Here is a 25,121-nt window from a genome sequence, read left to right as displayed (position 1 = left end):
ATTGACTAAACTTTCATAACATCATCAATCTTAATTGAAGTTTAATAATATTAGTTAAATATGTGATTTGTTTATAAAAAGTAAAGGTTATGTTGTAATTATCACTTGATGAGTAATGCTAAAAATTTACACCAAGTGACGAGCTTGACGATAATCCGGGGAATTACGAATTTTGTGAGGCTTTAGTTAATAAATATATGAACCTTAAAAGAGATACCAAATGCCGAGCTTGACGATAAGCTGAGAAATTACCACTCTTGTTAGGCCTTAGTTGACAAACTATAAATGTTTAAAAGACACTATGTACCGAGCTTGATGATAAGCCGGGGAACTACCATTCTTGTAAGGGCTTGATTAAATAACATGAATCCTAATTTGAGCATGGACCAAATGAAGTATTAGTAGTAATTGATCATCTTAAAATGGGAATGTTGACAATGTTGTGAAAGCGGATTGTTGATATTCATCCACTCAAATCAGTTAATTACTTATCAAGTGAGCGTGCAACATAACCTATTTCAAACAACACTTGGATGGTTATTACAAAAGTTCTATAATTGCCCAAGATTTGTGTGGGTTAATAGTTGGTAATTCAAGGATAATCCTTACAACTTAACTAATCTTAATTGGTATTTTAAGTATAATAAAAAAGTTATTTTTACTAAAATATCAATGACAATTCACTTAGTAATTTAAGGGATTGTCTCATCTTTAGAGTAAGTTGCCTTATAAATACTTATATAACCACTTGTTTACATAAAATGACGTTTTAGTGGAGGTCATGAAGTTATGCATATCTCTTTCTTTACTTATCATGGAATAAAATTACTTAAAAATAAGGTGTTATTCCCACATTTAATCATCATAGAAAACTTATATCACATGTTTATCAATTAATTGTTAAATCAAATTAAGAGGAGTTTTAACCAAATTAAGAGGAGTTTTAACCAAGATGATACACAATGTTATTATTAACTAACAATATTAATTCCCAAAATCGTATAAATAATATGGACAGGAATACCCTTGTGTATTATAGTTAATCCAATTGTCAAGATCTTTTCCTACTACTTTAACAAAATTTTGTTTTTTTATCCTAACATTCCTCTATAATTATGATATATATGTATAACGATTTACTATATATGAACTATTTGTCATATATTTATATGACTTTTTTGTGTCGTATAAAGGATTTTAGCAATAAGATCAATATTTAGATTTCAATATTTTCTTTCATACGTTATACTAAAATGCTTCAGAAACATATATTTTATGACTTGATTTATACTTTTTTATATATTTAAATATATTAATTTAATATACCTCGTAAGAAAAATTATTTAATTAAAATCATTCAAAATTTTAAACCAAAAAATCTGTTTCAATCCCATCTCATTATTTTCGCTTTCCAAAAATCATTTAGAATATTGAAATCTAGAATATCATTTACATCAGTTATTTGTATAATTTCAATATTATATTAACTTATTAATTTTATTTTTATACAAATACAAGGAATTGGTGTTATTTTAGTGTTACTTGTTAGTTGGTATATAATTAAAGTGTTTATTATGGTTTATATTTAACATAATAAAGCTATACACAATATATATATATATATATATTTTTAAAATACTGTTGTTACAATATTATTAAAATGTGTTATAAAAATTTTATTAAGATTCACACCTTAATTATAATGTAACTTAATAGAAATATTTATTATTTTTATTTTTTTTATTATTTTTAAACTTAATCATGCTCCTTAATACACGTGATTAGTATTCAAAATTTAAATACTCCTTATCCAATAGACCAATACTTTCAACTATTATAAATAAAAATCACTACATTCACTTTATGCAACTTTAAATATTCTAATATTCTGCTAACTTAGAATAATCATTATTATTTGAACAATAGTGTTAAGGTTAGTATGTCTTTGTCATTTTCATGACAATTTCATTCATATGAAATGAAACAAGTCATTTTGTTATATTTTAATTTTCGGTTTATATTTTGCCTAATTATACAATTGTTTATTGTAAAATATAAAATCAGTTAAAGTATTGTCATACACAGAATATTAATGACAACAAATTTATCATGATCAATCAATTTCAAATTTTAAAGATTCTTAAGATGATTATATCATCGAAGTTCAGGTAATCTGGTTTTTGAGATAATCATTTTTTTGAATAAACAAAAGCACATGATCTCAAATGACATCATATTAATTGATTAAAAGGTATGATATTTTATGTGTATTAATATATTTTTTGTTAGTTTTATGGATATATTATCATTTTTTTGATATATACTTGAAAGAACCTTATTTATCACACGGACAACTATACGTGGCTATATCAAGAGTTACAAGTAGACCTATATGTTACTTTATCAAAAGTTACAAGCAAACATGGATTAAAGATTTTGATTTTTGATAAACAATGAATACCGACCAATACAATTACAAATGTATTGTACAAGGAAGTTTTTACTTATTTGTAACATATTTGTGTAATCTTAGTTACGTAATTTTACTTAACGTAAACTGTAATTGTATTGATAATATATGATCATTTTGTTAGCTGCATTTCACTTAATAGTTAAAGCTTAAAATTTTCATCAATTATCCGTGTAATACACATGCCTCAAACTAATATAATATAATATATTCATTCTTACAACTGAAATGCATATATTCATGTACTAATTATGAGTGGATAAACATAAGTGAGCATATTCATTGCCAAAACATACATAATGATTATCATCCATGTAAAAAGTCCAGAACAGCATAATATGCAACAAGCACCGGTATGGACACAATTGTGCCAAAAATGACCCTGAAAATAGAAAATAATTATAATAGTACAAACAATTCCAAACAGACCTGGGAGGCTGGGATAATATGTGTATGGACTTCTAATTGTCTAAACATTATAATTTATATATATATGTAGGTAAATGGAAAAAAAAAACATTATAATTTATACCCATGACCTAACGGTCTAGTTGGTATTATGACTACCCTTCTAAAATGAAAATGGTTGGTTTAAATTCTTACAAATGCAAGATAAGAAGGTTTATTTAGTTAGAAAGAAATTTGCTTTTCTAAAAAAGATATAGTAAATCAAGTTTTTCGAGTGTAATTTACTAAACTTAGTTAAAGTATTCTTTTTGTTTTTCTAAAACCAATCAAGTTTTATTATAAATCTCAATCTTGTTAATTTTGTGTAAATATTGATTTTTTAAGATTTAAGTGGAACATATATGAACAATTATAATTATTAGTCGTTATTTTTTCTAATTCCACAAACAATTATAAAACTTGATCATTATTTAGTGACGTTTGTTTTCTTTACTATCACCTTCTACTTCAATTTAATTTGAAAAAAATATTATCACTCAGTGGTAACTTTGATTCATATAAGTTTCATTTACTGAAACTCAGAGTGACTTTATAGAAAGAAAATTTGAGTAAGTGAAATACTTTAGGATCTTAGGGGTGTTTGGGATTGCTTATTTTAAGCAATTTATCACTTATTAACTTTTAAAAAAGTTAAATGATGTGTTTGGTATTGTGTGTTACCGTGAGAAGATAAGCTAATAAGTTAAAAGTTGTACTATTAACGTATGGGAAAAGTTATAAGGAGTTAAAATAAGGAATCCCAAGCACCCCTACTTTATGAATTTCAAAAGCAATACCAAAATTGATGGGAAGTAAGATCTTACGCGGTACTAACGACGTTTACATGTAGACCGTATTCCTTTGCGTATATGAAAGAAGAAATCGCTTGCGGTAGAGCAGCCTATAAACCAAATATACAATTAACAGTTAGCACAAACAACTATAGGAAGCTCATATCTATGCATTTGAACCAGTCCAAATACAAACCTAACATATGTTTTATGTGTTATATGACATAGATTTACGTTACACGTACGTGGCATGGATTAATGCCATATATAATCATCCGGCTTTGCGATTTGCTCCTCAGGTAAGCTCTCTATTCGTCTAATTTGTGTATTGGCTATAATTCTTTCCTAGTGTTGACCCTAAGTGGCTAAGTTGATAATTAAGTTATAATTTGATTTAGTTAATGTTCCTAAGTTGTCTTTGAGTTGTTGGCTTTATTAAGTGTTTGGTGCCTTTGTTTCTTTTAATTGTTTTAGTTAATTAGTTTAAGACAATGGCTAGAAAAATAGACACGTGAATCACATTGGTTAAAAATTTAGTTTCGGTTCAATTTTGTTGGTTATGTTGAGTTTCAGTGCTTGATTCAAAATATTACTTTGTGTTGTGTTGTTCACTTCTTCCATAGAATATATTAATTTATCTTTTTATAATATCCATGATTGCATCCAACCAAAATCAAATAAAAAAATATATTATATAACGACAAACAACCAACTCCAAATATTACCGACCCAAAAAGAAATTTTTGTAACCTTTTAGTGGAGTGGTTTTTTTATTCAAGTAGGGTGTGAAGAAATATTATTTACTAAAATAGGTTTTTTCAAAACTATTTAGCAAAATAGGTATACATATCCATCTATTCTAAATAAAGTAAAATAAATATGGACACTTGTTATGTGTTGGTTAATTCTTATAATTTTTTCCCTTCAAAACTAATATACCTTAATATATGTAATAAATCAAGAATTATTCACTTTTCTTTTATACTGTATTTATATAATATCTATATATTTTTATAAATATAAATATTAACATATTATTTTACTATATATTCAAAATACTTGGTGAATTCTAAAACTCAACAACAAATCATGTTTTACAAATGAAAATTGTTTCGGGTTTATTAGTGGAACTTAAATTTGATTTTAAGGGTCAAAAGTTGGTAAATAGATTGTTTGGTACAAGTTAACTACATTTTGGTCAAAATTTGTTAGGGTCAAAAATGAAAATTTTGAGTATTTTTAAAAGTTTGAGAATGCAAAATAGATTTATCGTCAAATTTGTTATGCGTTCAAAGTGTTGACTTTAAAATGTCAAAAGTATGAAAGTTAAAATTTTAAATTTGATTCGGGTTTCAAATTTATTTTTAAGGGCATTTTTTGAAATAATCAAAAGGTTCGGTATTTGACAAACTGACTATTTCCCTTGAACTATTAAAATTTAAGAAAACATTGCGAACACTTTCGACATGTCACCCCCATGCCTATCAATGCTTAACTTTTATCAAATTTGAAATATTTATGTCAACATTAATTTTTCTTTCAATGGTGATCAAAGCATTGTATGGGAAACATGACATGTTAAACTATGTTCAAATGAAACAAAATATTCACAAAATTGAATGGGTTAACATGTTTTTTATGTTGTCATTATGACAAAGTCAAGAAGCCCTCTGAAACTTATCAAAATATTTTTCATTGTGTAGCTCAGAAAAACATAGTTCTTGAAAAACATCCATTGTTACAATTTAATGTTCTACTTTCCTTTAATTGGTGGTAAATTGATAAATATATCAATAAATGTAACGCTCTTTTTGTATTTAGGCTGAGTGGTTAGAACTGCTATCGTATAAGAAGTCTTATTTCCGAAATTAGTTCATAACCAAAATTCTTTCAATTATACATATACGACACCGAGAATGAATTTTTCAATAGAAAGAAACATTCTCGGGTACGTTTTTGCACGGACATTTTTTAATTTTTTTATTAAGTTCATTTAAAAAAATCATTTTGTGATATAAATAAAATCAATTTATGTGCACATTGTATAGATACAAGCATAGATGTAATACATTTTTTTTTCATATATGCTATGTAATTATTTGTTTTACTTATAATTTTATAATTTGAATTATCCCTGTGTGACACGGGCTCTAAAACTAGTTATGTATAATAATAAATAAAATAAATAAAGCAGTCATCTATGTTCATCATCCTAGTTATTTATTTTGTTTTATTTTGTTCGTTACAACAAGAAATTATAAATTATTTATTTCATTTTGTTCGTTACAACAAGAAATTATAAATTATAATTGTATGTCCTTAATTTCACTCCAATTAGTTAAAACAAGATGCAAAATATGGGGGTGAATAAAAAACTCCGGCTGCGGTGGAGTTAAACCAAAAGTTCGCCTATAAGACATAAGATAATGGTAAAAGACTTGGTTGTTTATTTCTTGATAATGCATTACAATATATAGAGACGATATGCAAACCATAGTCATCTAAGGTGGGCCCATAGGCTCACACTATATAATATAATCCAATACTCCCCCGCAATCAAAGCGGAAGGAAACCGGAAGCTTAGACTGGGAAATTAAAAAACATAAAACAATAATAAGATAAGCACGCTTCCATCGACTAAAAAATCCAAACTTTTTCCAACGAATCCACATTTTGTTGTATCATTCATGGGCTTTAACACAGATCCCGTAACCTTGCAAGTGGCGTCCAATGCAACAGCGCGGTGACAGAGAAGAAATCTAACTAACTAGGAACGAGTTGACGGGTTTGTGGGTAATTGAATTGCGACAAACCCATGATGACGAACCACTGCTCCAAATGAGTACCAAATAAAAAAATCCACAAATATATTATGTAATTTTGTTTGTGTGGATTATTTCTCACCACAAATCCAAAACCAAGTAATTGGAAAAATAAAAAAAAAAACCACTAGTTACTTTTGGTACCATGATGTAAGAATCTTAAAGCGATGATCTACTACATATAAGTAGTACGCTAATGTAATAATGGGTACGTTGAGATGTAAGATCGTCTCGGAAAAGGATTTCGTTGAGAGTAGTGATTGAAATCTTGAATCGGAAAAAAAGAAGCTTTATTCGAACGGAAACAAAGAAAATATGAGAAGAAAATAAATAGAAAATGGGATTAGGACAGGACGACGGCAGCAGTGGCGGCACGCCACCCTGTCTAGGGTTTGAAAACAGTGGCGACAACTAGGGTTTGTTTGTGCGTGGGGTAGCAGAAGTGGTAGTGGTTGGTTGTGATACCATGTAAGATAATGGTAAAGACTTGGCTGTTTATTTCTTGATAATGCATTACAATATATAGAGATGATATGCAAACCCTAATCACATAAAGTGGGTTGTGGGCTCACACTACATAGTAGAATTCAATAGAAGAATCTTCTTTCATTAGCGGCACCTTGTGTGTGTTTGGAGTTTTTGTTGATACAACAGATCACCGGAATATCGATGGTGGCAAGATGGTAAAGGTACTTTTGGTTCCAACCACATCGGGAAATTGATGGTGCCGACGAGGTTTGTTGAGAGCGTCGGAAAAGCACAGGGAGAAATGAATAAAGAATAAAAGAATGAAGAGCGGATAATTTCATTAAACCTAAGCTAGTTCATATCACAATCTCAAATCCATTTATACTTGAAGAAACACTAAGTTACCCCGGGCAGATTACGGATAATCTGGGGGTTAAATAGATGTTTCCCACGAGGGGTTAGATCCGGCAAAGATGGTTCTTCTGATAACCTGCAAAACAGACACCGTGAGCTCGTCACTGAGAAGGGAGAGTACCTCCTTGTGACCACCCTCCGGCGTGAGAATCAGACTAGATTGCTCTTGAATATAAGTGTATATTAAGAGATTGCTAGAGCAGATATCAGGTATAAGATGTAAGATACAAGATAAGATGAGATGATCATACCATTTGGGGTATTTATAGCCGAAGGTAGGTTTCCAAGAGGGTATAGCCGGCTGAATAGTATTCCTGTTCTACCAACTATGGCCTACGCACGTGCCATGCTGGTAGTTGGTGGGTAGGCAGCGGCTGACAGTGACCAGGCCTGCTGTGTACTATTCCTTTTCCATCAACTGCAGGCTATGCACGTGGTATGACAGGAGTTGGTGAGTAGGTAGCGGCTAATAGTGACATACAGTACAAGAGCATGCTGCTCGCCATACTGTTGTCAATGGGCTGTCATATCTCTTGTCAGATCTTTTGCCCATACCTCGTCAGGTACAGTACAAAAGATCTTCCAGTATCGTACGGACTGGCTCATTTGGGCGGGAGTATTCCCCCTCCCGCCTTTGTGCGGGATTGTTCCCGGCTTTGCTCATTCCTTCAGGTGACTACTGAATTATTGAGAGCTAAGTGCCTTGTGCGTGTAGCCTTGCTGCGCGGGTGGCCTTCCCTGATGGCTTGTATCCGCAGCTGTGGGAACAGGCGGAGTACTTCACCACTGGGAGGCATTTCCTGCGGGAACAGCTTGCGTACTGCGCGTAAGGACGTCACGTCTCTGAGCATGGTGGGTCCTGCGGATCCAGTTGGTTTCTGCGCAGACGTCTCTCTTCAAGGTGAGTCCTGTGGGTCCAACTGGGCTCTGCTAGGACCTACCTCTTCAAGTCCCCCTAGTCCAATGTTCTTCTCATGAGTGTTTAATAAGTGAGGTGAACTTTTGGACTTAAGCAAAGGGTTTTTGAAAAGGGTTTAGTTTTAAGGTTTTCCATGGGGATTCTTCCCGCGGAAGTCCTTATGTCACTTGCAGAAATTCCCGACTTTCCTGCTTGATCTTTGGGTATGATGCGGGTAGGTCTGTAATCTCCTCGCAAGTCAGGAGCGTTGAGTCACACTTGTGTGGATTCTCCATGAGGTTTTGGTAGTTTTGAACATAGTGATCAATTATGTTAAACCCACCAATTCCATCTTGAAGCTTCAAACAATGTAGTTCTCGACGTTCCCGCTATGCGGGGATGTTATTCCCGTTTCCGCAAGCATTGCCCAGAAGATCCTTCTTGGTTTCAATTCCTTGCGGAGTGCTAGGTATGTGAAGGGTTTTGCCTTGACACTGTACTCGCACTCGTCTTACGGTTACTTTACTTCCAAGGTATTCCTGGCGTCAATTCCCTGCGGGTGCTAAGTATGTGAAGGGTTTTGCCTTAACACTGTACCCGCACCCGTCTTATAGTTACTTGGTCGCCGAGGTATTCTTGGCTTCAATTCCCTGCAGGTGCTAAGTATGTGAAGGGTTTTGCCTTAACACTGTACTCGCACCTGTCTTACAGTTACTTGGTTGCCAAGGTAAGGGGTATTTTCCCGCTTTTGAATCTTTTTGAATTTTTGAAATTCGAAGAGTTGGTGAAAGGATAAGAACAGTCCAAACTGTTGAAACGTCGTCCGACGGTTTCTTCTGACTGTGTCAGGACGTGCAGGAAGTTATGGTGACGTGACAGTACATGGTCATTCCAGACGCTTTTTCAGGCGCCTGGGCGCGATTTTTCTGGCGCGTGGCCGCGAAATTAATGGCACGCGTTCTTTCAACAGCTGTTGCCAGCTTGCTCTTTGCCACGTGTCATAGTTTCATTGCACCTGCGATTTCTCTCTCTTCCGCATTAAATTCATCGCATTGATTGCGATTAGTATATAAAGGGGGAGAGGGTCCTTTGTGATCCACACTTTCACTTTTCTCTTCATCTTCAAAACGATTTCCGGCGAATACTCACCTTTTCAGTCGAGCATTCTCTTGAAATCGTTCTCTTCTTTCATACCTGCAAGATGTCTTCTGCTCACGATCTTGAGGCTGCAGCCCAGGAGGCTGGGGTGGACGCCGAGAACCCGTCATCCACGTCCGACAAGGATGACAAGAGTACTGCTGGCGAGTGCCAGTGTGCTCTGCCTGTCGATCTATATCAGTACATCGTCAGGAAGTTCATGCTCGAGTCTTTCGAGCCTGAGTTTCCTGAACCTCATCAGACGGTGTATGATGCCCCCAGAGGCAAGATCGGGGTATATGCCGCATTCTTTGTCTATGGGAATCTTAGGTTCCCCTTGACGAAGTTTGTGTACCGTGTTCTGGAGAGGCACGGTGTACACCTGACCGAGGTACACCCGATGGCGATCGCAAAGATTCGCCACTTCGAGTGGGTGTGCCGGATTCTGGGCGTTGAGCCCTTCGTCGACCGCCTGATGACCTTCTACTCTTGGAGGTGCATCCAGGGGTGGTATACTTTGATAACCCGGATCAAGGGTTTGAAGATTTGCGCAACCGAGCGCAGTCTTCGTTCATGGAAGCGGGAGTTCTTTTATATCTCCGCTCGCGCCATCCCCCTTGCAATGAAGTTTAAGAATGGGCAAGCACTCCCCAGCCTTCACGCCTCCAACTACCAGGAGGCGGAATGGTTCTCAAAGATTTCCCGAGTCCAATCTCCGGTTTACCGCTTTGCGGAGTCCGGGATGGTGATGCTCGGGATGAGCCGGGTGTGGAAGGATGCGGAGGCGCAAAAGATCCCGATCGTCCTTGAATACGGTTTGAACTCTGTCCCTTACGGTATGCTCTGTCTTCTTTGTTTATATAGGTTTGTCTTCTAACTGTTTTTTATTTCAGAGGGGAACGACTTGCAGTCGCTCCTGCATCCGCGGGAGGCTGACAGTCCCGCTCGGATGGGTACTCGTGCTCTAGATGAGAACGAGTTGCCCATCCTTGAACAGACGGCGGATCGGTTCGTGGAGGTCTACCCGCCAGGCCACGAGATCCTGAGCGCCAGGCGGCCAGGTAAGGCGTTATTCAACCCTTGACCCCTCAATGCTGAAACCTCTGCTGGAATTCCTTTAATCTTGTGTTCTGATGAGGAATCCGCAGATGGTCCTCCGTTGGTGCGGAAGAAGAAGGCTGCCGGCGGGAAGGGGAAGGCGAAGGTGGCCTCCACTGCCGATCCGGTGCCTCGGTCTGATTCAGAGACCGAGAGCGAGGAGGTGGCGGGGAACCCTGGTGGTGATAAGACCACTGCTCCGGAGGCTGCGACGACTGTCACCTCCGGAGAGCCCAGGATGACGACGGTGAGCGGCGTAAAGAGGCCGGCTCCATCGGGTTCGTCCCCGCCTGTCCGCACTTTTAGGTTCAAGAAAACCCGTAAGTACAAACTTCCTTTATTTTTAACTTCATAGCTTTCCATCATTAATACTTATCTTCCTTGTGCAGGCGTGGATGCTACCGCATTCCAGGGTGGAGCGGGGAGGAGTACCTCCGGACCCATGACGGTAGGCTTGGTCAGCCTACCTGAGGCGACGACCCAGGCGGCTGCGCCTGCTTCAGTTGGTTCAGTTGCTCACCCAGTTGAGCCAACTGTTCCAACTGTGATGACATCACCGCCGGCTGTCAGTGCCGTATTTACTGAATCTTTCACTGAGCCGGCGGTGACTATTTCTGCGGGTAATTCCGCAGCGGCGACCACGGTTGTGAGTTCACCTCCGGTGAGTTCACCTCCGTTGGTTTCTACCGCGGCGGCCTCTATGCCTCCTCCGACGTCGGCAACTGCGGCCGATCCTTCAGGTATGCTTGGGGCTTCTCGCCAACCTCTGCTTCCTTCCCATCTGCCTGACCTCTTGGATGGATTTCCCTTGGGTTCAGGTGATGGGTTTGGCGGCTATCGGCCTGTTGTCGACCCTATAGGTGCGTAGGGTTCTTTTGGCCTTTTTTTTTTTTTTTTTTTTTTTTTATATATCATCTTTTTCCTAACCGCTTTTTGTTTTTTGCAGTGTCGGATTCCAATGAAGTGTATGTTCCACGATGGAACATCCGCCGAGGAACAACCCTTCGCACGCCTGTGGAGTGCGTGGAGTGGGCTCGTCACGCAGCTCCCAGTGGTGCGTTGGGGGAAGCAATGGCTAGCTACCAGGAGGGTAGGCTAACCAACGAGCTTCGGATTCTCCTGGCCCGGATGCAGCCGCGCGTCGAGCTGCTCTGTCATGAAAACGACAAGTTAAAAGCAGCTCGTATTCAAGAAGTAGCTCAGGCGCGGGCTGTCCGGGAGGAGAACAAGAGGCTTACCGCAGTGGCTGCGGAAAAGGAGAAGGCCTTCAAGGCCCTCGAGGTTGAAGTTCAGGCCCGGCTCGAGGCCCGTTCCAAGGCTGCCCAAGCTGTTAACGAACAGCTTCGGCTGGCTAAGGAAACTGCATGGAACGCAACCGAGAGGGCCACCAAGGCTAAAGCTGTTGCTGAGCCTCTACGCCTCGAGAATGAGGAACTTAAAGCCAAACTAGAGGCGCTCCAACAGGCTCATGATGCCTTGGCGATGGAAGACGCCAAGAAGCTCCAAGAGATCTTGGACCAAAGGGGGGTGCTTGACCATACTGAGCGGAAGCTAAAGGGCGTTGAAGAGGCTGCGGCTAAAGAAGTGTTGCTTGCCAACCTCAACAAAAGTGAAGCCGAACGCGCCCGTAACCAAGCTCAAGCTGCCCTCCAGGAGGCTCTGGTTACCAAGGAATGGCTTCTTCTAGAAGCGTTGTCGCAGGTAAGCTTAGCTTCCTAATGTCTTCACGCTTTTCTTTGTAAATAGAAAAGGTTTTGATACTTGTATTTTTTCTTGTAGGTTGTGCATCGAGTCTTCACGGACACATCATACGACAATGCCATGAGCGCAGCCCTCAACGCTTCTCACGAGGATAGGGAAAAGGCCGGCTTCCTGCTTGGTCTAGGGTTCGTTGAGAACGGCATCCCGCCTTCCAACTTCCCTTTATATGATGTTGATACTGAAGCTGTATATGACCAAGCAGTGAATCAGTATGCCGCCTTCCCGCATCCGGTGGTGGAGAAGGTGAACGAAGTTGCTGCTGTTGATGATGGGCTAGCCATTCTAAAGACCTTCCTTGAACCGCCACACTCTACTGATGGTGCTGGTCCAAGTGGAAGTGGTCCTGAAGCTTGATCCTGAAGATCCATTTTCACCATTAGAGTAGATTTTTATTTTTGTATAGCTTCTTTTGTATGCGGGTATGTACCCAGCAATCTTTGTAATATTTGAATTTCAATGGAATAAAGATTATTTGCCAATCCCTTGCCTTGTTTATTTCACGCATATTCTGATTTAACTTAGCAATTTCTTTAGTACTTAGATAATTTAACTTTTCAACGTGATAGATAATAAGTTAAAGTTTTGCGTCCTCTTTCATGATTGTGCGGATAAGACCGTCACTTGCACTTAGTAGGATGGCTAAACTTTACCTATATCTGACCTGTGTGGAAGTTTTCCTCATCTTTTCCTTTGAAATTTTCTAAGTGTTTAGAATAAGTTAACCTTTGAACGTGGTAGATAATAGGTTGAAGTTTTGCTTCCTCGTTCGTGATTGTGCGGGTAAGACCGTCACTTGCACTTAGTAGGATGGCTAAACTTTACCTACATCTAACCTGCGTGGAGGGTTTCCTCATCCTTCTGTTAGAAATTTTCTAAAGTATTTTGAATAAGTTAACCGTTCGACGCGCGGTTGTCAATAGGTTCGGTTTCCTCTCATGATTTGTGCGGTTAAGACCGGCACTTTCATTTAGTGGGATGACCAAAGTTTACCTATGACTGACCTGCGTGAAGGTTTACCGTTTTTTGGGTTTATGCGGGTTTTGCCGCCTTCCTCACGCAACGACTTTCCACGTAATTATGCGGTGAGAACCGGCATATTCGTGTGGAAAGTTCATAAGTATAAATGTAAAATCATCAGCGTCGATGTTCTAAGGAGAATCATTTCCATTAGAAATGGCTCTGGGCCTTTTCTTTACAAATTTGGAATTGATCTACATGCAAACTGTGTAATTGAGCTCCCTTCCATGTTGTTGGGATGGGAGTGCCATCGAGCCGATATGCACCTGGTTCGGGATCTCGTTGTTTACGCAGTATGTAGTCTCCGGCATTGAAGCTGCAATTTTATTCGTGTTTTCCCCAGCTGGGGTTCTACACGCATCAGCCTGCTCAGCGTTCGTTACGCCACGAGGTGTGCGAGCGTCCCATCTCTGACAAATGCTTCGACGATGTCTTTTACGTCTGTGCATTCTTCAGTGTTGTGGCCTTTTGTCCTGTGAAAGTCACAGTATTTGCTCCGATCAGCATTGTGACGATGTCGGATTATTGGAGCCTTTGGCCATGGGAGCTCCTCAGTGGCGAATATCTCGGTGACGCTTTTGGTGAGTGGCGTCCATCTGGAGTTCTGGTTCGACTGTACGTTATCCCTTCCGCCTAACCGATGTTGCAAGCCGGATGAGGTGTCAAAGTTTACCATTGACTGCCAAATGCCTAGCTTCCGCTTTTTGTTTAGTCGGGCGGTAAGGATGTTGTCTTCTCTTATTTTCTGGGTGTAGAGGTTTGTGCTCTGGGGGAGGTCTCTACCCAGTTGCTTCTCCGTTTCCGCAAAGCGTTTAGTTGCTGTCATGATGGCATCCCATGTGGATGGCATGCCATCCTTACCCGTTAAGGTGCGGATGAGCTCTGGGTCGTTCGCGCCCTGGATGAAAGCAGCGCGAACAAGATCTTCGCTAATATTACCCAGACTTAGCTTCTTTGAGTTGAAGCGAGTGATGAAGTTTGGCAAAGATTCATATTCCTCTCGAATGCATTTGAGGATTGTCCATTGCTCTTCGGTATACTTTCTTTGTTGGCTGAAGTGTTGGCTAAATTTCTGCTGGAAGTCTTCCCAATCGTAGATGTGGTGGACCGGTAGACGATCGAACCACGCTCTAGCTGCCCCAACAAGCGTCATTTGGAACATGTAACACCACGTAGGTTCCGTCCAACTACTGACGGTTGCCCCCGCTATGAACCTGTTCAAATGATCGTCTGGATCAGATATACCATCGTAAGTGCCGATGTTGGACATCTGTTTGGCACTTTTCGGGACGATTGCTTCCGCAATGTCCCTTGCAAATTTGGACGTTCCCGCCTTTGCAGCAGTTGGTGTAAATGTTTTGGAGAAGTCACGTGGGTTTCCACCTGCGTTTTTTGGTTTGAAGGCTTCTCCAAAACGCCTTCTCGGTTGGGAGTCCGTTTCCTTACGCTTCCCTTTCGCCCTATGACGAGGGTTTGCGTCACTATCGGATTCCTCCGAATCATTGTCCCAGTACTCTCCGAATTTCTCAGGCTGTTGGAGTGAACGTAAGCGTTCATCCAACTCGGCTTGGAATTCTTTTTGACGTGCTTCCGCCCACGCTTTAACTTCATCGAGTGTTTGGCGGGGGAGCCTCGTTCGTTGTCTCTCTAACTGGGTATCGGTGAATCCCAGTGAGCGATTATTTACTGCACTTGCCCCGGCTTGGGTAACCGGGGTAGTGTTCGTAAAAACTGTGTAGTCGCCGGTATTCCCCTCAGTAGCTGGGGTTGTGGTTACCGGAGTTTCTTTAACCATCTTTCCAGAAGTTTGAAAAAACTGAAAAGAAATGAAGTTCTAGCTTTTATGCACGGATGGCGCCAATGAAGAAACACTAAGTTACCCCGGGCAGATTACGGATAATCTGGGGGTTAAATAGATGTTTCCCACGAGGGGTTAGATCCGGCAAAGATGGTTCTTCTGATAACCTGTAAAACAGACACCGTGAGCTCGTCACTGAGAAGGGGGGGGGGTACCTCCTTGTGACCACCCTCCGGCGTGAGAATCAGACTAGATTGCTCTTGAATATAAGTGTATATTAAGAGATTGCTAGAGCAGATATCAGGTATAAGATGTAAGATACAAGATAAGATGAGATGATCATACCATTTGGGGTATTTATAGCCGAAGGTAAGTTTCCAAGAGGGTATAGCCGGCTGAATAGTATTCCTGTTCTACCAACTGTGGCCTACGCACGTGCCATGCTGGCAGTTGGTGGGTAGGCAGCGGCTGACAGTGACCAAGCCTGCTGTGTACTATTCCTTTTCCACCAACTGCAGGCTATGCACGTGGTATGACAGGAGTTGGTGAGTAGGTAGCGGCTAATAGTGACATACAGTACAAGAGCATGCTGCTCGCCATACTGTTGTCAATGGGCTGTCGTATCTCTGGTCAGATCTTTTGCCCATACCTCGTCAGGTACAGTACAAAAGATCTTCCAGTATCGTACGGACTGGCTCATTTGGGCGGGAGTATTCCCCTTCCCGCCTTTGTGCGGGATTGTTCCCGGCTTTGCTCATTCCTTCAGGTGACTACTGAATTATTGAGAGCTAAGTGCCTTGTGCGTGTAGCCTTGCTGCGCGGGTGGCCTTCCCTGATGGCTTGTATCCGCAGCTGCGGGAACAGGCGGAGTACTTCACCATTGGGAGGCATTTCCTGCGGGAACAGCTTGCGTACTGCGCGTAAGGACGTCACGTCTCTGAGCATGGTGGGTCCTGCGGATCCAGTTGGTTTCTGCGCAGACGTCTCTCTTCAAGGTGAGTCCTGTGGGTCAAACTGGGCTCTGCTAGGACCTACCTCTTCAATACTCATTTCAGTTTATTTCATTAAATCTACATGATTATCGCTTGTCCTCCAATATGGTTTGTAACATTATTTGATTTAACCGGAAAACCGGCGAGAAAGGGGGGATAAAACGATATCCTGAACTCGAGAAGTGGTGATTGCTGGCAACCTGAGCTCTTGTAAAGGAGGAGATTAGTTGGCGAATATGAAGCCCACAAAGAATTAACAAAAGAAATAATAATAAATGAAAAAAATATTTTAATAAATATTTTTTTATATCCCTTATTTTGGTAAATAGTTTTCTCCTACACCTAATTTTTAAAAGAAAAAAAAAACCCCTTTAGTCTTTCACCAGAATAAGGGTAAAAAAGGGAGAATTGTTTTGTAATAAGAGGCAAAGGGGCACACATTCTAGAGGTGTGTTTTTTTAACCGTACCTGAATAACAAACCTGACTCGAATGAACCCGATATCCAAATAACCCGACCCACAATCCATAATCCACAACCTCACATCACACTGATAGCATCAAACAAATCCGTGAAGCACTCTTACTATGCTCTGACTTGGTTCAGTTAAATCTATTTTAAGGTAACACTTTAAATCTTATTAAATTAATCTTCACCATTCAAATCTAAGATCAATGGATTAGATTTCTTCTCACCCTTCTCATTTTTATTGTCCTTTGTATTTTAACTTTACCCACACTTTAAATCTTATTATAGATTAATCTAGTTTGATCTTTGATTTAGTGTTTTCTACAATAGAATTAGAAACGAAGGAGCAAACTTGAAAGTATTTTTACAACGAAGGAGCAAACTTGAAAGTATTTTTACAACCATCACAATGTAGAGTGAAGATTGTTTAGAAGTTTATTTTTATCATCTTTTTATTGTTAATTTTATGTTTTAAACATTTTATTTCTACTAAGTTTTTGGAATTATGAAGATTTTGGATTTTGTTGTTATAGTCGAATATGGTTGTATGTGGAAATTGTCTTGATTATGGTTTCATGAACATTTGAATTATGGTTTTATTTATGATCTTGTTAAAGATGACAAATTTTAATTTGTTAAACCCGAAAGCTGACCCAAATTAACCCGATCCGAACAACCCGACCTTATTTGGGTTGGTTTTTGGGTCAATTTGCTTTGAGCTCAAGCTCGAACAACCCGACCTGAAAATCTAAAACCCGAATAAATAACCCGAAGAACACCCCTAGTACTATCAATGCATCGGCCAATCATATAATGTCATCTTAACCAAATACTCACAAACCATAGTACCTACCCATAAATACCCTAAAACTTTTTATTATTTTTAATTTAAAATAAATTAAACAATTAAATATAATTAAACTAAAAATTTCATCAAAATTAAAAATATACATAGGTGAAAACCGAAAAAAATAAAATATGACAATTTAAACAAAAAAAATAAAATTCAAGATTATTCGGAATCAAAATCGTTCGTCGATTTGAATATCCCGATACCATCGTTTGAGAAATTAGTTATTAAACGTTCGAGTGAATAAAAATAGTGAAGGTTTGAGTGAATAAAAATGATGAAAAATTTGAGTGAATAAAAATAATAAAGGATTGGTGGTATTCTGTGTAATAGTAATGTGCAATTGATATATTATTACTTTATTTTTATGCTTCACCGGTCAAAATTAAAGCTCTTCAATTTGGCAAAGGTTTCCTAAACATACACACATATAACCTACCCAGATGACAGTGATGCTATTATGTGGTTTGAAAGCTATGAATCCTAGCCATGTATGTGCTTTTTCCCCTCTAAGAAAAAGCCACTTAACAACTTTTTATTCAATAATATATAATTTTGTATTTGAAAGTTTCTACTTGTCTATAAAAATATCTATCTGTTTATAGTATATCTATTAAAAAATACATGTTCTGCTGGTTGTTACTCCCATTTAATCATGATAAATTATTTAATTAGTATTCATTCAAGTAATTAAATATGATAATTCATTAATAGTATTTATTTGCCAACCTTTAAATATTGCATCTTTTAAATTCATTATTATTATGACCGGGGGTTTCTCGGCCTCTAGATTCAAGGATTAAATCAAAGAAGTTTGTTTCGATCGGCCCGACTATACACTAGTATGAAATAATTGGGTTGCTAGAAAAGTGTGCATTTTTGCTTGACAGACAGACCTAGATAGGGTCCCGGTGTTATACTTGTTTGCTAAACGTATTATTGTAGTCGGCTTGTTGGATTGTCCGGCGTGTGGTTAAACGGAAGAGACGTCCGAGCATATCATTGTATCATGTGGTTTGGCTCAGGTGATTTAGCAAGCGGTATCACTTTGGTGTAAAGTTGAGAATATTTTTGCGTTTAATATTCATGACATTCTTGATTTGTACAAAGTCTCCAAGGAGAAAGGCAAAGTCGTTCCACGCAGTTTGCCATGTTTCGTTGTGGTGTTTATGGAAGGCGCGGAATGATATGATGTTAATGGTTTGGTAGTTATGATGGAAAGTGTGATAGGGATATAAAAGCTCTATGTTGTCTTTGGTTAAAAATAGATCATGTGGGCTACACTTGTCATGTGAGGATTGATGTAGTTTTAAAGTGTAGCTAGCGTGGTTGTACTCGACTGTGTTGTCTTTTTTTGGTGGTCACCAAGTCGTGGGCTAGTTTTTTGCTAGGCCCAATTTGTTTCTAGCGTTGGTTTTATATAATATACGCTATTGTTAATCATTCAAAAATTATTACATTGCTTAATTTATTATTTCCTAAACTAACTAAACTATATTATTTATACCAGACAATCAAATTATTTAAAAACCATGGATTTTGCAAAATATAATATCGTGTGCACCTACTGCTTTTTACAATATACTAACATTTTTTTGCTACGTTTTTTATTAGCTGTGTATGATAAGTATATTGTTAAATTGTATTTATATTATTTATTAACTATTTTCTTTAAATTAATTATTCGTATAGTACATGGTTTCAAACTAATGGATCTCAAACTACATTAGTTAGCTGTGTATGATAAGTATATTGTTAAATTGTATTTATATTATTTATTAACTATTTTCTTTAAATTAATTATTCGTATACTACATGGTTTCAAACTAATGGATCTCAAACTAGTATTATATATTAAGACTCGTGGTACAAAACCATTTGCTTTTTCCTCCTTATTTCAAAGTCATTCATTATACTATAAATAAATGATATACTCATTTAACTAATTAATTTATTATTAAATTTAATTTTTCTTTTAGTAACTCGCTAACCTTGATGAAAAAGTTTAATACACAATTGTGTTTGATTTTATCCTGGACATTTCAATATAAGCTTCGTAAAAACTTAGATGCATTCACAATAACACATTTTTTAGTATCGTAAGCTATATGAGTATCGGTATCATGACAAACCAAACAGGTTCTGACATGACAAAATTAATAAAGGGGTTCTTTTTTAGAGTTCTCGCAATTGTGTTTAGTTTTTTTTCCTCGATATTCCGGTATAAATTTTGTTTAAAACGGAGTGGTATAAAAAATAAAGTATATTTTGGTACTGTAAGTTATACAAGTGCCGATGTCATACAGATAATGTTACAAATCAGTCTAATTCCAACCAAACATCATTTCCATGATAAGCATTATCGTAACAAACACATGCATTGGTTTTTTGAATTTTGATTGATATAAAATGTGTGTTTCCTTTCAGACATATTACCAATTTATCTTCTTGATTTTCTCTTTCAATTTCAATTGCTACAACAAATTATGACACTATAATAAACCGTGTCAATACCAATCAAATTCTTCATTTTACTTTATTCATCCCTTTGGAAATTTGCTTTTATTGTCTTGTGTATATTTTTGTAGTTGTTTAATCACTCTTTTTTGTCAAAGTTCCACATCAAAATCATGAACAAATGTTAGTGAAATTCACACCCAATGCAAACATAAATGTACACTAAATGCAATGAATCTCAAATACTATTTCTCTAATAATTGACAAGAACTTTTCGTCTCATAGTTTGAGATTAGCAAAGAGTACTTACACTTTTACCCTGACGTCTTTAATCATGTAGACAATAAAAACCCTATAGTTTGCCATATATATTTTAATTTCTGTTCATGAACCAATGATACGATGACAAGTGTCACACTCACACCACCTTTTTTTTTCCTACTATATCTTTTAAAATATAAGGTTTTAAAAAATTCTGGGCATATTGTTACGACATGCTCATGACTACTTGATTCAAATAGCTTGGTTTTAACATGGGCCCAGTACAATTGATTTATGTCGATCCTTGTAAAATAAGATTGTATTTGAACATGGATTTAGGCCCTCAGACCCTGTTCTTGGGCTGTGCAATCCGTGCAATGACACAAGGCCCAAAAATTCAAAAGGGCCCAAAGGTTTTTTCCGGCATGCCGCTGATGATTTAGTATACCAGAAGTATGCCATATGCAGAAGAAAAAAAGAAAATGAGGAAGACAAATGGTTAAAAAGGATAGTATTTATATTTAATATTTTATAGGTTAGATAGGCTTTTTTTAAGACTGGTAGGCTCAATACCCAAAGGCCAGAATAGACATTCTATATATTATTTCTATTTTTTATTAATGCACGTCTTTTCTCTCCTTTTTTTATGTATCAGATTATATTGTTTCTTTATTTTTAATATTGAAATTTGTATATAATACTTATCATTAAGTGTATAAGAAAGTGATTTTGATTTAATTTTAAAAATCATATATTATTTACTTTAGGTTTTATTATTTTTCATAATTGTACGCCGTAGATCTTTTATTATTTTTATGCGTAGATTCTTTTTTTTTTCCTAAAGATACACTGGTTAACAAAAAAAAAGGCTCAAATCAGACATTAGCGATTAATCCTTGATGAAATATATTGAATATTAATAAGCATAACTATACAACAAGAGAAGAAAGAGTTTAGATGTAGCAATTATTGGTAACTCAACTTTACGTATATCAACTACTGATGTACAACGATGAATGTGAAATATTTCTCTAGCTTAAACCAAAACGCTAGGAGAGCCTCGAAATTTGTTCAAATAAGTTCGATCATTTTGATACAGCTACTTTTATTTTGTTTATTTCATAACCATTGTATTCGTATTGTGGTTTTTGATATAACTGATGAGTTTATATTAAAAGGAGGAGGCCCAAACTTTATCTCGCACGAGGCTTAAAATTTTTTTATCATTCTTAGAGACGGCTCTGTAGGCTCTTTCCTTTCTGTCCTTTGTTTTTATTGTTTGTGGCAATTGTTAGTCATTTTATTAAATGATGAGGGCCATAATGTTTTTTTTTTCTTTTTAAACGGCCGCAGTGTATTTGTTATTCGAATACAAAACTTGTATGCTTACTTGAATCACGACAACACGAAGAACATCCCCTCTCAAACCCACGGAAAAAGAACCAACAGCCAACGACGCCGGCGCTGCCACAAATCTCAATACCATCCCAACTATGGTTAGCTTCACACTGCAATGCACTATCTTCTTCTGCAAAGCCATGAATAGTCCTGCATGCACCACTTTTTGTTTCAGATTTCCATGATAAAATACAGGGTCGCGTTTTAACTTGTGTGTATACAATAATAACAATTGAGCGCAAGGAAGAAATGCTTTGGTATAATTAATCTACTTTTCTCATAAAAGAAAGATGCTAAACTTCTCACCAATGCAAAACATGGCAACACCTGCACCGGCTGTTGACATGATCAGTATTGATCCTTCTACGATCCGTGGCATTTTTATGTTCCACCTAAATCAATACAGAACATTACAAGATGTTTTCATTGATCAATGAATATACTTATGATGACTAACCTATATATATATATTCTAACAAAAACTAAATAAATTTTTAATTTTGCATACACCTACATTAATATAAGATTCAACTAGTGAACTAATTTGCATCAGTGAATTGATAATAAAGCATACCTATTTGCAATAAGTGCCCAAGAAAGTCCTAAAATGCATGCATAAGAGTTTGGGTTCTTAGCAACCTTTAGCCCAACTGTTTTCATTACAATCAATATAGATGGTCTTTTACTTGTATCCCTAATGTCATTGCTCTCCATATCCACACCTGAATTGTTGGTAACAACCTCCAACTCCAACGGTTGCTTCGCGTGCTCAAACTCTAGCATCAACAACAAAAACATATTCCATAGCAAGGATTGCAAAATTGAAGACTGAATGACGAGATTTTCACCAAAGCTCCCATACATTGCTCGCAAGAGGGGAACCCCTACGATGAGAGAGTTATTCAAACTAGATAAAGAGAAACTTGTAACTGACCATTGATAGCTGCCTTTAATACTACAGTTAGCCGATAAGGATATTGTTATAAGAATGATGGTTTTAGAGATTGCATCCGCAGCTATGAATCGGTGATTCATTTTGTAGGGATTGATTTTGCTTGTGAAGTCAAATGTGAAAAGAGGCATGATGAAGTAGCAATTGAGCCGGTTTATTGCATCACAATGGTCTGGCTTGAACATGTGCCACCACTTCACCGAGCCATAGCCTAAAACTAGTGCTACATAGAGTGGAAACATTGCAGAAACTAAGTTATAAATGTCTTCCCACCCTATCATTTTACACAGTTTGTATGTGAAATATGTTTGGATGCAACTAAGTGTGTGTTTTTTGAGCTAAAAAGGGATCAGATGCAATATTTATATGCAAAAAACCATGGTTCTAGCTTTTGGATATTGTAACTAAAAGTTGTGTGACCAATGAGCTACGATGGAATAGATGAAAGGAGTTCCATCTTAAAAGTAATATATAAACCTAATATGCTGACTTAGAAGAATTCTATCTTAAAAGTAATACAAACCTAATATGCTGCGTAGACGTAATTAGACCATTCCAAATTGGTGTTACTTTGTTAAGCACCTGGTTTCCGCTCTAGCAGATGTCTTGGGATCGAATCCTGCTTCCTGCCTTAGCTAGCTTCCTGAGTGCCATTTCCCCAGCACAAGCTTTGATTACTTGATACTATTGGTTAGCAAGGTATATATGAGGTCCTTTCCGGTAATGGGTTCTTATAGTTAAAGATAAAAAATCCACTTGAAAGGCTTTCTAAATTACTCATGAGTGAACTTGTTTTTAGGCAAAGCTAATATAGTAATATAATCAAGCATGGTGCATGTCTAATAAAACTACCAACTTTTAGTGGTTTAGATCAGCTAGCAGAAATGTATAAACTTGTTGGCTTTATATGAAGAGACTATTTATTAGTATATAGTGGACCAATTACAATAAAGTGTTTTTAGGTCGCATGTTGCTTTCGTAGATCAATATTGCTGAGGCCTGATGCTTGTCGATTCACAGCCATTTGCAAAACAACAAAAAGTTTATTTCTTCTGCATTTTTTTGTCCTTTTCAACGTGGAGGACATAAATATCATTGAAACACGATTGTACATCATGCCTCTCCCTTTATGATCCAGGTTGGATTTCAACCAAATATTTTCCACGGCATAATTGTGCATCCGCACACACTTTCAAATGAAATCTAAAAAGTGGAAGGTTACATTTTCAGGTTTCAAATACAATTTTGTACTCATTAACCCTAACGCTACTAGAAAAATAGGTACCTTAAAAGTCGAAGACGAAGTAAAAATTCGAGGCCTTTATCGGAAGTCAGAGAGACGAAATGAGAATTTACCATTTCTAATTTTCAAATTACAAGGCTTTTCCAGGTTTGGTATATGAAATTACAAATTTTCAGTTTTTGTTTTAACAAAAGAGTTTGATTTATGCACAATCAAAAGGAACTTAGGAAGATATAAATATTAATTCAAAAGCACCCAACTTTCCCGTGGAACTAAAGAACTGTGCAAAATGAATAGAAAATAAGAATTAAAAGAATCGAACTTGAAGTAAATAAATGAAGAAGGTTGAGGGTTTTATGAAGTGGTGCACATGCATATTAACCACCAGGCCAACGTTAGTCAATGTTAATCAATTATAAGATTTTAATATGCATTTCGGTATATATATATATATATATATATATATATATATAGGGAGATAATTAAGAGAAAACTCATCTTTAGAAAGAAAACTTAAAAACCCTTAAAGAATTATTTTTAATTAAAAATAAACAAATATTTTTAAAATTCTGTTTTTTGCCATTATTCTTATATTTTCTTACCAATCACTCGAAAAAAATAAAACAAAAATAAAAAAAATAGAAAAAATAAAAAAAAAACCCGTTGTAATGCACATACGTATTACTATGCGATACTGTTGTATTAGACATGCGTATTACTATGTATTTTTAAGTTCAATAGTGTTTAATTGCATATGTTCAATATTTTTGTATTGTATATGTGTAGTAGTGTTGTATTATATGAAAAAAAATAATAATAAAATAAAAGTCGAAGTAGTGCACATATGCATTAATGTTGTATTACACATACGTACTAATATGTATTCGATGTGCGTATTAGTCTTATATTGCATATATACAATAGTGTGTATCAAATATGTGCAATAGGGTTGTATTATGTGCAATACAATACTTTTGCATATATGCAATGCACACTATTACACATGTGCGCTACGCTGACGAGGTTACCGATATGTGTTTTTTAATTTTATTTATTTATTTTTTGGAACCAATAACAACATAAGAATAATGGAAAAAAAAGAAACTTTTAAATTTTTTTTTTAAAAAGTTAAAAATAGTTTTTTTGGAGGTTTTAACTTTTCTCTTTAAGAGTAGTTTTCACTTGATCCCACCTCATATATATAGAGAGAGAATCAAGAGAAAACTCGTCCTTAGAGAGAAAACTTAAAAATTCTTTAAAAATTATTTTTAATTAAAAATAAAAAGTATTTTCAAATTTCTGTTTTTGCCATTATTCTTATATTTTGTTACCATTCACTTAAAAAAAAAGACGTAATGCACATACGTATTACTTGAGGAA

The 25,121-nt window shown here is 36.6% G+C and overlaps 1 protein-coding gene across 1 annotated transcript; it reads right to left on the bottom strand.

Moving 5' to 3' along the window:
* Positions 1–2,776: 2,776 nt before the first annotated feature.
* Positions 2,777–22,887, bottom strand: LOC143570140 (auxin efflux carrier component 5-like). Its single transcript, XM_077055875.1, has 5 exons — positions 22,121–22,887; positions 21,853–21,938; positions 21,539–21,696; positions 3,742–3,818; positions 2,777–2,852 (listed from the first exon to the last, which is right to left on the bottom strand). Exons 1-5 carry the CDS (start codon positions 22,777–22,779, stop codon positions 2,777–2,779), a joined length of 1,056 nt encoding a protein of 351 aa, XP_076911990.1. The 5' UTR covers positions 22,780–22,887.
* Between the last annotated feature and the right edge of the window lie 2,234 nt (positions 22,888–25,121).

Source organism: Bidens hawaiensis, unplaced genomic scaffold (assembly GCF_021521415.1).
Source record: "Bidens hawaiensis isolate Kalapana, Puna unplaced genomic scaffold, B.hawaiensis_p1.1 tig00024831_1, whole genome shotgun sequence".
Taxonomy (NCBI): domain Eukaryota; kingdom Viridiplantae; phylum Streptophyta; class Magnoliopsida; order Asterales; family Asteraceae; genus Bidens; species Bidens hawaiensis.
Note: the sequence above shows the minus strand (reverse complement) of the source record. Positions and strands in the feature narration are given on the sequence as shown.